The 13,555-nt window shown below is 37.7% G+C and overlaps 1 protein-coding gene across 1 annotated transcript in view; it reads right to left on the bottom strand.

Annotated features, from left to right (window-relative positions):
• PKD1L1 (polycystic kidney disease 1 like 1) overlaps window positions 1-13,555 on the bottom strand; it is a 337,192-nt gene that overhangs the window by 231,695 nt on the left and 91,942 nt on the right. Inside the window, exons 14-16 of the mRNA XM_006901616.1 lie at window positions 7,019-7,139; window positions 2,586-2,694; window positions 955-1,150 (exon numbers count right to left, since the gene is read on the bottom strand). Of these exons, the coding sequence (XP_006901678.1) occupies window positions 955-1,150; window positions 2,586-2,694; window positions 7,019-7,139 (426 nt within the window). The remainder of the gene's footprint in view (window positions 1-954; window positions 1,151-2,585; window positions 2,695-7,018; window positions 7,140-13,555) is intronic.

The following is a 13,555-nucleotide window of genomic DNA, read 5'->3' on the forward strand; positions in this document are numbered from 1 at the left end:
CCTCTATGAGGTGGATTGATTCAGTGACTGGGATAATTGGGATGGGAGTGTCAGAGACAGTGCGATTGGCACAGGACAGAGCGGAGTTTAGGGCTTTTGTACATAGGGTCGCTATGAGTCGCCGGCAACTCGATGGCACATAACAACAACAACAACAACATATTTTTGTTACCAAGACAAAATCATATTATATTTTCATACATATCCCTTGTTATAACTGAATTCTACCAGTGTCGCTCTGTTTAAAACTAGCAGGATTCATTTGTGAACTATAACAGAATAGAGCAGACACAGTCATTTATAAAAATCAAATCAACTAGATCAGTGATCTCATTTCTTGACTGTGTTTCTTAAGAATGACTACACACTGGTGAGCTGAAGAGTCATTTTGCTATTGTTGTATGCTGTCAAGTCAGAACTATCCCATAACTGGTGCTCCAGAGGGTTTTCAGAAGCAGTGAATAGCATGTTGGAAGCAGGCGCGGCATCCACTCTCTAAACAGCATACTTCTGGAAAATCTATTAACTTTAAGAGACAACAATAGTTATAGAAAGGCTTCAGGTCTTTTGTTCATAGGGTCGTTATGAGTCGTGTTTGACTCGACAGCAATTAACAACAACAACAACAAAATAGCATGGAAGGACATTGTCATCCTTTTCCCATGGAGCAGCTAATGGATTCAAATCACATTCTTTTTTTTTTATTTTTTATTATTTTTGTGTGAGTGTACCGTCAAATCAGATCTGACTGGTACAGGAGGAGATTGTCCCTCCTTCCCCGGCAGAGCATCTGGTGGATTTGAACCGTGCACCTCTCAAATCACATTCTTTTGGGATTGTAGAACAATTTCTTACAACTAGGCTGCCAGAGCTCCTATACTAATAGGGAGAGTCATAAGTCCTCCTATACTGATACAGGTTCAGAAGTTTTAAACACATTATTTTGGATCCTACCTGATCTGCAAAATCTAATTTGCACACTGAAGAAATGAATGCATCCTGTATTTGTGAACACTGGCCATATGAAATGCCTTGGTACTCCTTAGTCAAACGATTTAGAATCCTGGTGATCATGGTGATATAGTTCCTGATTTCCATGTAACTTCCCATCAGCAAAAGGGTGGAAAGGTTTTTCAGGCTGGAATTATAGCTGTAGGAAACATAAACGGTATCATACTCTAGGGCAGATCATAGAGGATAGCTACAATGGCATGAAATAAACACAATCTAAACCATATAATCTTAGATTAGTTAAGAAAAAATACCTAGTAAATCAACAATTGCTGTGAGTAGACGGCACACTGTGTATAGCAGGGGAATGGGGAAGTTGATTATAGCAGGCATTGAAAGAACAAGGGCCTTAAGACCAAAGAGATGGAAGAATTTCTCAGGTCAAGAAACCACTCATTTTCTTGCTTATGATTAAAATAGTTTATTAAACTCCTTTTATATGTGCTGAAATTGTAGCAAGAAGCAAGACAGATAACTATATAGAAGCATCCTGGCAAATGAAGGAATGTAGTCCACGTGGTTCTGACTGCAGTTTGCAGTTTGCAGATTGCTTCAGTTAATGGCTAAACCCTCAAGAGAGTGAACGCCTCTGTTGCACTATGTAAACTTACTACATGATTTTTTATTATTTCAACCATGGGACATTTGTGTATTTGTGGAGTTTTTTTATAAATGAAATATTTCATTTATTTGGAAATGGAGCAATTCTATGTTATAGTAATCTCCTTTATAAGAACAGTCCGTGATCTACAATTTCTTTTCTATGTGACCTCAACAGCAAGTTTTAATTAAATAATTAAGTTTTAGTTTCCCAATGTGTAAAACAGATACTCATCTGAATAACACCATACAGAATATGAGCAGAGAAATTATGGAAAAAGTAAATAAATTAATTACAAATTAATTTATAATCAACAAAATGCTTTTGGAAGGTGATGCACAAGGGGAGTGACAGATAAGAGGGTGAGGGCTCGTGAGAATGTTCTAAAATTAGACTATGGTGATAACTGTCCAACTCCACACACGTAGTAAAAACAAAATTTGAATAGGTCAATTATACCAAATATAAACAAAATAAATGCTCAATAAAATAAGGGGGGAAAGGAAGAATATAATTTGTTGGTTTGGTTTGGTTTGGCTAAGCCTCTGACCATATATACAAAAATCTATAGAAACACTATTTAATAAGTTCATAATGTTAGTTATTGCTATATGCTATTGAGTTGGAATCCACTTATAGTTGACCCTCTAGCAGGTTTTCAGGGACAGTTCTCCCACAGAGCTACTGCTGGATTTGAACTGTGGTGCAATTGGGATTGCAGCATAGCTGCTTACCACTAGGTCAACAGAGCTCTCTAATGATTCCTAATGATACAATGGTTAAAGTGCTCAGCTGCCAACCAAAAGGTTGGTGGTTTGAGCTCAGGAGGCCATCATATTCCATATTATAGTGGTAGAGCCATAACTGTTTCTTTTGTTCATTCAGAGATGAGCCACTTTTTCTCTTTACATTGTTGCTATGTCTGAGGGAAACCACACACTGCCTCAGGGTATGTCAGTGTGGCATTACTCACAGATCTGTAGAGGCTGCATTCCCATGGTAACAGGGCAGCACAGTCACTGCTACAGTGCAGGGATGTAACCTGGAGCCTTCACCATCTGTGATCTCCGTGGAAACCATGACTATAAGTCAAAGTGTCAGAGAAAAGTCATTCTGTATATCTGAGTTATAGACACACTTCTTCACAACAATTAAGGAACACATGAGGATAGACTGAATTCTGGCAAAATTTAGAGCTCAATGACACCACAAGTTATGTTCCTTCTCAAATTGCTCATTCTCTAGATATCAGAAAAGCAGTAAATCCTCTGCTGAGTAGATTCCTGTGCTTGGCGCAGTGGTGGACATTATAAAAGAAGGGACATCAAAGTAAAGCAAGAAGTCAGTGCTAAATTTAAAGTTCTTGCATTCTTCTAGGAAACATAAATAATTAAGCAATAGTAAAAAAAGTGAGTTCCAAATAGATATAAACCAAATGTTGATGATGCCACAGGTGACAAGAACTAGTCTCTAATCTCAAAAAATTCAGTGTATTTAAGATTATAGTCATATTAAAGACATGAGTGTTGAAATAAAAGTGTAACCTTGGCACCATGTTGTTGTTTTAAGTGTTATAGAGCTGATTCTAGATCATAGCGACTCTCTGAACAACAGAAAAGAAAGAAAAAACCTCTGTCCAATCCTGTGACAATCTCACAATACTCTGTGCTTGAGCCCATTGCTGCCATTGCCGTCAGTCCATCTCTGTAGGCATCTTCCTTATTTTTGCTGATCCTTTACTTTTCCAAGCATAATGTCTTTATCCAGGGATATCCCTCCTCTCGACAACGTGCCTAGCAGGCCTCACAATCCTTGCTAAGGAGGACTTTGGCATGTTCAAAAGAACAAATAGCCCATGGCATATTCAATACTCTTTACCAACATTGTAATTGAAAAGCATATATACTTCTTCTGTCTTATTTTTCATCATCCAATTTTCACAAACATATGAAGCTCTAAAAATGTCATGGCTTGGATCAGGGCCCCATTCGACATTAAACAGGCAACCCTGCTCTTTATCACTCTAAAAAATCTTCGGCAGCAGATTTACTCAATGCAACACAACTTTTTATTTCTTGAGTGCTGTTCCTATGAATATTAATTATAGGTCTAACTAAAATTAAATCCTTGATAACTTCAGTTATTTATCATGAAATTACCAACTGGCCCAGTGATGAGGACTTTTGCTTTATGTTGTGATGCAGTGCATTCTGAAGGGTATAATCTCATATTTTCTTCAATAAGTGCTTTAAGTTCTCTTCACTTTCACCAAGATTGTGTCATCTGCATATCACAGGTTGTAGATGAGTTTTCTTCCAATCTTGATGCTGTGTTCTTCTTCATATAGTTCAACTTTTTTTTTAATTGCTCAGCATACAGATTTGAATAGGTGTGGTGAAAGGATATAATCCTTAAGCATACTTTTCTTGATTTTAAGCCAAGTAGTGTCCCTTGTTCTGTTCAACTGACTTCCCTTCAGATTTTATATACTGAATTTAAAAGACTTATGAAATTCATGCAAGACAAAATAGATCACTTGGATAATATATGTACTAAATATTCATCAATATACTTATTTGCTTATGATTTCTTCCTATGAATCAGGAGTTCATATAGTCACAGGACTTTATAATGTTGATATTTATGATAATATTCAACTAACATGCTTTTGTATTATTGAGTAACACCACTAAAGCTGATACCTCTTAATGACTACAAATTTAACTGATATTAAGGAAACTTCTGCTCCAACACAAAGCTAATACTCTGTCTCAAGCTTCTTTTATTTGGATATCTGTTATATTCCATTGGTCTAAATATGGCCCATAAAGTCTTGCCTCTGTGAGAGGTACTGCCAAGTTATAACTAGCTGCCATGAGAAGGATATCTATTATTGCTTTTGCATCCTTTCCTTTAGAAAAAAAGAGTCTTATGACTTAGTCCCTTTGGAGATGTCTGTGGCTACATGCCTAACATGAATTCCTTGGGTAACTGGGATAACCAAGGTGGAGCATGAGTACATTTTAGTGTTTAGAATTCATTTGGACAAGTGGTTAAAAATAACATTAATCTATTCAAACAATGCTTGCACCATGTCAGTTTAGTGACCAGGGTACTCCTGACCCAAGTCTCTTGCTTCACATACAAGTGAAAGTTGGACAGTAAGTAAGGAATACTGAAGAACTGATGCCTTTAAATTATGGTGTTGATGAAGAATATTGACTCACTATGGGCTACCAAAAGAATTAGCAAATCTAACTTGGAGGAAGTGCAACCAAGGTGCTTCTCATTTCATGCGTATTTTGCGCATGTTGTCATGAGTGTTCAATCCTTGGGAAAAAAGCACCAAGCTGGAAAAAGTAAATGGCCAGCAAGGAAGAGCAAGATCCTCAATAAGTCCATTGTTATAGTCACTGTGTCAATCCATCTTGTTGAGGAATACAAAATAATTGTTACAGAAACAGAAAGAGTACATTCCTCAAACAAATTACAGAGTAAAATAAGTTAATTATAAAATTACAAATATTGTACAATTTCACTTCTACTACTAGTGATTCCACAGGAGGCAGGTCAGGTATGAGTCAGTTCTGAGACAATGGTAATGAGTCATTTGAATTGTAAAACATGAAAAGGAAGATGAATAGAGACCAGAGTTTACTCTGGTTACCAGGGATAGAAAGGAAGGAAAAGGGTAGAATTCAACACTTTTAGCACCAACAGTCAGGAAATAAGAAGACAAATTTTACTGGGAAAGTCTGCTGTCAGACATGTCTCCAGAGTGCTGAAGAGCAATGATGTCAGTTTAAAGACTAAGGTGCACCTGTCTTAGGCCAGGGTCTTCATAATAACTTGTTATTCCTCAGAGGGTTGAACAACAACTAAATATAACAGAAGAAGACTAGATTCCTTTGCATAATAGTGTAAATGTAAAGCTGTTAGGTGCCTTCGGATCAAGAACGATTCATAGCAAACAAATGATCTATGAACAAAAAGATCTGAACTCAATTCTAGCCTGTACCATCCTCACCCTTCCTGACACATGAGTTCATTGCGACAGTCAACCATATCAATCCACCTGATTGAGGGTCTACCTCTCCTTCGCTGACCCTCCATTCTTCCCCAGCCTCATGTCCTTCTCCAAAGAATAACCTATCCTAGCAACATGCCCAAAGGATGTGAGGCGAAGCCTCATCTTTCTTGCCTCAAAGAGCACTCTAGCTGCACAAGGCATGAAATAGCTGACACTTTTACAAATATAGTTATTAGTAAGATGATTGTAAGATGGGGGAGGGAGGGGAGCCCACAATATACATGAACATAATACAACATAAATAAAAAATTGTGTACTTGGGAGGGTAGAGGGACAGAGAGAGAGTGGAAGACCCTTGATGAGATAGATTGATTCAGTGACTGGAATAATGGGGGTAGGTGTGTCAGAGCTGGTGAGGCTGGCTCAGGGTAGAGCAGGATTAAGGGCTGTTGTACATAGGGTAGCTATGAGTTGCACGCTACTCGAAGGCACATAACAACAACAATATGCAAATAATAAAAATATGTAATTAATTTACAGGGAGCTCTGGAGGCCTAGTGGCACAAAGCTGAGCTGCAATTCCCAAAGGCAAACAGTTTTTTTCCGTGGGAAAAATATGAGCAATGTCCTCCCTTGCAAAGGTCAGCTGTGGATGGATTCTGACTTAATGGTATACAACAACAATTTATTTAAAACAAACAAAAACTTTCTTAGCCACATAAACTTTAATTTAATAGGTTGTGGCTTCTGTAGAAGCGGAAATTTTCCCAAATGGTTGTAACACTAACTTGCTAGATTGAAACCAGTTACCAGCACTTATTTGAAACTGAACAAAACACTAGAGAAGGGCAGAGAAAGTCATCAGCAACTTCCATCTGGCGAGCTAGAATTCATTCATTTTGAGACTCTAATGTACAAGCTCAGTTTTCACTTCTAAAGCTTCTTTAATATTCCTCTATCCCTGTATTTTCTTCTTTGGGGAGATATTTTTACTTGGTTTGGGTTTTAACAAATGCAAGATTATTAGATATGACACATTATGTAAGGGCTATTTTAGTCTTCAATTTTAATTCAAATAGAAAAATTTGTTCTTTTCACATTGTATAATTTATATTTAATTACATTTAAAATCTGAGGTATAAGACATAAAAATTAGTTTATGATTATATGAATACTTTCTTCACTGCAAAGTAGGAATAGGCCTAAATTAAAAAATCATTAAGCTTATCAAGATTAATAATAAGAATTTTACTTTCTGCAGAGAGAGAGAGAGAGAGAGAGAGAGAGAGAGATTGAATTAGAATTTTAGAAACCAGGAAAAAAGGCTAGAAATCTAAATAAGGATAGCAAGAAATCAAATATTCACTGTACTTCACCTCTGTAACTGTCCAGTTGCTCACCAGCTGGCAAAGCAAAGTAGTACTGGGCATCTCTCCCATGGTACAGAATATGTCTGGAGTCATTTCCTATCTGGTAACTAAATTCATAGTGAAAGTCCTATAATCCAATCCACAGGGAGAAGAAAGAAAAAAAAGATGAACAAGCTGGAAATCATATCACCAATGACTATGTAATACATCCTTCATTCTACCTGAGAATAACTAAACTAAATCTTAATCCCACTACTGCAGTGTTGATTCTGACTCATGTGTATCAGAGAACTGTCATCCACAGGGTTTTCAATAGCTGATATTTTTTTTCAAACGTAGATCCCACTGACTTCCTGAGTAGCCCCAGCTTTCCAGTCTATGTGCTGCAAAGGAAAGGTGAGAAGCAGGAGAGAAAATTCTTGTAAAATGAGCTCATGTTCAGAAGAGGACATGTGAGCTAGGCCTTGAGTGAAGGCTAGGATTTGGACTACTGAGAGAATAGAATAGATTGCTGACAAAAAAACAACATTGACAAGACAAAAGGACAGGAAAAAGGTCTAGAAAACAGTAAAAAATTATATGATGCCAAAGTAAGTAAAAAGTTCCTTTGAATCATTCATGTCATTGTAACTATTGCAGACCTTCTACCAAACCTCGGAATTGAATATTAGGTGTTTTTAATCCATCCTCACATTTAATACGGATAAATTCTTATAGAAATGTGTTTATTTTCTCCATTTGTGTAAAGGTCAAATGTGGTCCATGATTCTGCAGTCACTGTATCAATCCATCTCACTGAGGGTCTTCCTCTCTTTCACTGACCCTCTACCTTCCCCAGCTTGATGTCCCTTTCAAAGAAAGAGCCTCTCCTAACAACATGCCTCAAGTATGTAGACAACCTTTTGTCATCTTTGCCTCCAAGGAGCAATCTGGCTGCACTTTCTCTAAGACATATCTATTGTTTTGACATTCTATAGGATAGTAAGTACTTTTCTCTAACACTACAGCTCAAAGGCATCAATTCTTTTGTAATCTTTTTTTCATTGTCCAGCTCTCAGTTCCATAGCAAGTAATTGAAAAGACCATGGCCTGAGTCAAGGACACCTTAGTTTTCAAACAGATACCCTTGCTCCTCAGTAATTTAGAGACATTCCTAATTGCAGATTTTCCTAATGCAATATGTCTCCTGATGTCCTGACTACTGCTAATAAGGGTGTTGATTGTGAATCCAAGTAAGGTGAAATTGTTGACAATTCAATCTTTTCACAATCTATCATGATGCTAACTGTTGGACCAGTAGTGAAATTTTTTTCTTTTTTCTAAATCAATCTTTAATATATATTTTACTGGCTTATTTTAAAAGTTAAAATACATTATTTTTCACACGAGAACTTTTCCATTTCCTTGACCCCACCCCAACAAATTCTTTGACCCTATGATTAACCCTCACCATCCCCAGCCAATCTTCACCCCTCTGCTTCCACCTTCTCCACCCTTGGATATTTATACACATTCTATAATAATGGTTTTATATAGTATTTGTCCTATGAGACTGAGTTAGTTCACTCAGTATAATGCTCTCCAGTCCTTCCTAAGTTAGGTAATAATTAAAAAAATCATGGCTCCTGCATGCTGCATGACATTACATTGTGTGAATGTACCATAATTTCCCAATCCATTCGATTGTGGTTGGACATCCGGGCTGTTTCCATGTTCTTGTGACTGTGAGTAACACTGTGAACATTGGTGCACAAGTCTCTTTTTGTGCCTTGGTTTTTCATTATCTTGAGGTATATTCTAAGCAGTGGAATAGCTAGGTTATATGAAATTTCTATGTTTACCTTTTTGAGGAAGTGTTACACTGCCTTTCAGAGGGATTGTATCATTTTACAATTCCACTAACAATGTATAAGAGTTCCTATCTCGGCCACATCCTCTGCAACACTTATTACTTGCAGGCCTTTTAAACTTTGCCATTGTTACTGGAATGAGATGACATTTTAACAAAAGTTTACAGAAGTTAGATTTTCATTCATTGATTGTTACTCATCTTACCCCCTTTCAATTTCCCTCACCCCTCCACCCATCAAATTGTCCAATTCAATTATTAACCTCCTCTTTCCCCTGTACATCTACATCCCTCTGCTTTCAGCCTCTCTCACCCAACATGGATCCTTATACTCCTTCTATAATAACTGTATTAAACAATATTTATCCTTGTGGGACTGAGTTAGTTCACTCAGCATAATGCTCTCTAGTCCCTCCCAAATTAGGTAATAATTTACAAAGTTATTGCTCCTGTGTGCTAAATAGTATTCCATTGTGTGAATGTACCAGAATTTCTCAATCCATTCGTTTGTGGTTGGAAATTTGGACTGTTTCCATATTCTTGTGGTGGTGAATAATTCTGCTATCAACATTGGTATACAAATCTCAGTTTGTACCTCAGTTTTCATATTCTCAGGGTATATGCCAAGTAATGGAATAGCTGGGTCATATGGAATTTCTATGTTTAGGTTTTTGGGGAAGTGCCAAACTGCCTTCCAGAATGGTTGCACCATTTTACAATCCCACTAAAAATGTATAAGTGTTCCTTTCTCACCACATCCTCTCCAGTATCTATTACTTGCTATCCTGTTAAACTTTGCCACTCTTACTGGAGTGTGATGGTACCTCATTGTGGTTTTTATTTGCATCTCTTTAATTGCCAGTGATTTGGAGCATTTCTTCATGTGTCTGTATACCATTCAAATATCTTCCACTGTGAAAATTCTTTCCATGTCTTTTGCCCATTTTTTAATTGGGTTATCAGTTTTTTTCTTGTGGAGGCGCAAGAGTATTCTGTAAATGTTTGTTATAAGACTCTTGTCTGAGATGGAATTACCAAATTACCCAGTCTGTAGGTCTTTTCAGCCTGTTGGGAAAGGTTTCGATGTGCGCAGAGATTTAATCTTTAGAAGTTTCCATGCATCAATTTTATCCTCTTTAGATAGTGCATTTCTTTTGTATTTGGCAGTGTCTTTATACCTTGGACTAGCTATTCTAAGCTCGATCCCAGCTTTTCTCCTATGAACATTATGGGTTTTGGCTTTACTCCCAGGTCTCTGTTCCACCTTGAACTGATTTTTTTGTGTATGGTGTGAGATGTGGATCCTGTTTCAGCTCTCTGCAGGTGGAAGTCCAGTTTTTCCAGCACCATTTGTTGAAGAGGTTTTCATTTCCCAATTTGATGTCTTTGATTTAATTGTCAAATATCAGTTGACCATAGATAGCTGGGTCTATTTCTGGGTTCTCAATTTTGTTCCACTGGTCTATGTGCCTGTCATTGTACCAGTACCATGCTGTTTGGGTTACCACTGCTGTGTAGTCGGTCTTGAGGTCAGGGAGTGCTATACCTTCAACCTCATTTTTGTTTTCTCAGAAGTGATTTCCTTATTTGTGATCTCCTGTCTCTCCAAATAAATTTGATAATTTTCCTTTCATTCTCCTTGAAAAATGAATTTGATCTCTGTATTGGGATTGCATTGAACATGTAAATAGCCTTTGGTAGGTTTGTCATTTTCACCATACTGAGTCTTCCCTCCATGAACAGAGAATATTTTCCCATTTCTTTAGGTCTTTTATTGTGTCCTTCAGAAATGCTCTATAGTTGTCTTTGTATAGGTCTCTTGTATCTCTAGTTACATTCATTCCCAAGTATCTCAATTTGTGGTTTATTCCCGGTAATTTTGAGCATTTCCTCATGTGTCTCTTGGCCATTAGAGGATCTTCCTTTGTTATTTTTTTTCATGTCTTCTGCATATTTTGTAATTGTGTTATCAATTTTCCTGTTGAGGCCCATCAGTATTCGGTAAACTTGGTATTTGGTAAACTTTGTCTGAGATAGTATTACAAGTGTTTGTTTCTCATCAATAGGTTTCCTTTTCATCCTGTTGGAAAAGTTTTCGATGCACACAAAAAAAGGTCCAATTCATCAATTTTATCCTTTTCAGATTGTGCACTTCTGGTTGTATTTGGCAGTCTCTTTAGACAGTAGACTAGGCCTTCTAAACTTGATCCCATCTTTTTCTCTGATGAATTTTATGGTTTTGGTCTTTACTCTCAAGTCTCTGATCCACCTTGAGTTGATTTTTGTGTATGGTGTGAGATGTGGATCCTGTTTCAGTTTTTTTGCAGGTAGCAGTCTAACTTTGCCAGGACCGTTTGGTGAAGAGGTTGTTATTTCCCCTTTTGATAGGTTTGATTTCCTTGTCAAATATCAGGTGACCATAGATGTCATTGGTATGTGCAGTGCAGTCGCCTGCAACTCATAACAAACCTACGTACAACAGCCCTAAACCCTGCTCTCTCCTGTGCCAAACTTGTCTCTGACACACCTACTCCTATTACCCCAGTCACTGATTCAGTCCATCTCATGAAGGGTCTTCCTCTCCTGGACAGTCCCTCCACCCTCCCAAGCATGACGTCCCTCTCCAAGGACTGGTCTCTCCTTGCAACATGCCCAAAGTATGTCACATGAAGCTTCAGAATCCTTGCCTCCAAGGGGCATCCTGGGTTCACCCTCTCCATGACAAAACTGTTCATTCTCTTAGAAGTTTTTGGTATAGTCATTACTCTTCTCCAACACTATAACCCAAAGGCATCAATTCTCTTTCTATCATCCCTAGTAATTGTCCAGCTCTCTGATACATAGCAAGTGAGTGCAAAGACCATGGCCTGTATCAGACACACCTTAGTCTCCAGACTGACATCATTGCTCTTTAGTACTTTAGAGAGGTCTCTATCCTCAGACTTTCCCATTGCAATACATCTTTTAATTTCCTGGCTGCTGGTGTCAAGAGTGTTGATTGTGGAGCCAAGCAAACTAAAGCTGTTAACAATCTCAATCTCTTCACCATCCACAATGATGCTGCCAATCAGCCCAGTGATGAGAATCTTTGTTTTCTTGATATTGAGCCTCAATCCATACTGAAGGCTGCAGTCTCTGACCTTCCACAGCAAGTGATTCAGGTCCTCCTCAGTTTCAGCAAGAAGGGTTGTTGATGAGTCTTCCTCCAATCCTGAAGCCACATTTCTCCTCATACAGCCCAGCCTCCTGGATAATCTGTTCTGCATATAGATTGAAAAGGTATGGAGTTAGGACATACCCCTGACGTACACCCTTCGCAGACTTGACCTGTGCAGTGTGCTGTGTTCTGACCTCTGCCTCTTGGTCCAAGTATAGGTTTCACATTAGCATGATCAAATGTTCTGGGATTCCCATTCTTCTCAGAGTTAGCCAAAGTTTATTGTGATCCACACAGTGAAATGCCTTTGCAAAATTAATAAAACACGGAAAGACATCCCTCTGGTACTCTCTGCTTTCAGCCAAGATCCATCTAACATTAGCTACAATATCCTTAGTACCATGACCCTTTCTAAACCCAGCCTGCACTTCTGGTAGTTATCTGTTTATATGCTGTTCCAGTCGTTTTTGGATAATCTTCAGCAGAATCTTGCTTGAATGTGATATTAATGATATTGTTTGATAATTTTCACACATTGTCAGATTACCTTTCTTTGGAATGGGAACAAACAGAGATCTCTTCCAGTCACTTGGTCAAGTGGTTGTCTTACAGATTTCTGGGCATAACTTGATGAGCACACGTAGGGCAGTATCTGTTAGTTTAAATATGTCAATTGGTATATCATCAATTCCTGGGGCCTTATTTTTTGCCAATTCTTTCAAAGCAGTTTGGACTTCTTCCTTCATCACCACAGGCTCTTGCTCATATGTTGTTTCATTAAATTCTTCTGCGTCTGTCATAGATTGCTGGGTCTATTTCTGGATTCTCAATTTTGTTCCATTGGTCTATGTGTCTGTCATTGTACCTGTACTATACTGTTTTGGTTACTATCAATGTATAGTATGTTTTGAGGTAAGGGAGTACATGCCTCCGATTTCATTTTTATTTTTCAGAAGTCCTTTGTTTATTCGGGATCTCTTTCTTCTCCAAATAAACTTGACAATTTCCCTTTTGGTCTCCTTGATAAATGAAGTTGGTATATGTATTGGGCTTATATTGAAAATGTAGATTGCTTTTGGTAGGACTGTCATTTTCACAGTATTGAGCCTTCCTATGTATGAACAGGGTTCATTTTCCCATTTATTGAGGTCTTTTATTGTGTCTTACAGAAATGTTCTGTAGTTTTCTTTGTATCTCTAGTTAGGTTCATTCCCAAGTGTATAAATTTGTGGTTGGCTATTGTAAACATTACTGCTTTTTTGGTTCCTTCTCTGAGTTCTTTTTATTACTGTAGAGAGATCCCATGGATTTTTGGATATTGATCTTATATACTGCCACTCTACAAAACTGGCCTACGAACTCTTACGTGTTGTTTGTTTGTTTTTTAGTCTTTGGGTTTTCTACGTACACTATAATATCATCTGCATATAGCAATAGTTTAACCATCTCTTTGTTAATCTGGATGTCTTTTATTTCCTTCTCTTATTGAATTGCCCTAGCAAGCACTTCCAATACAATATTGAATAGAAGTGGTGAC

This window comes from Elephantulus edwardii, unplaced genomic scaffold, assembly GCF_000299155.1.
Source record: "Elephantulus edwardii isolate Elephantulus edwardi_28Jun2011 unplaced genomic scaffold, EleEdw1.0 scaffold00339, whole genome shotgun sequence".
In the NCBI taxonomy this organism is placed as follows: domain Eukaryota; kingdom Metazoa; phylum Chordata; class Mammalia; order Macroscelidea; family Macroscelididae; genus Elephantulus; species Elephantulus edwardii.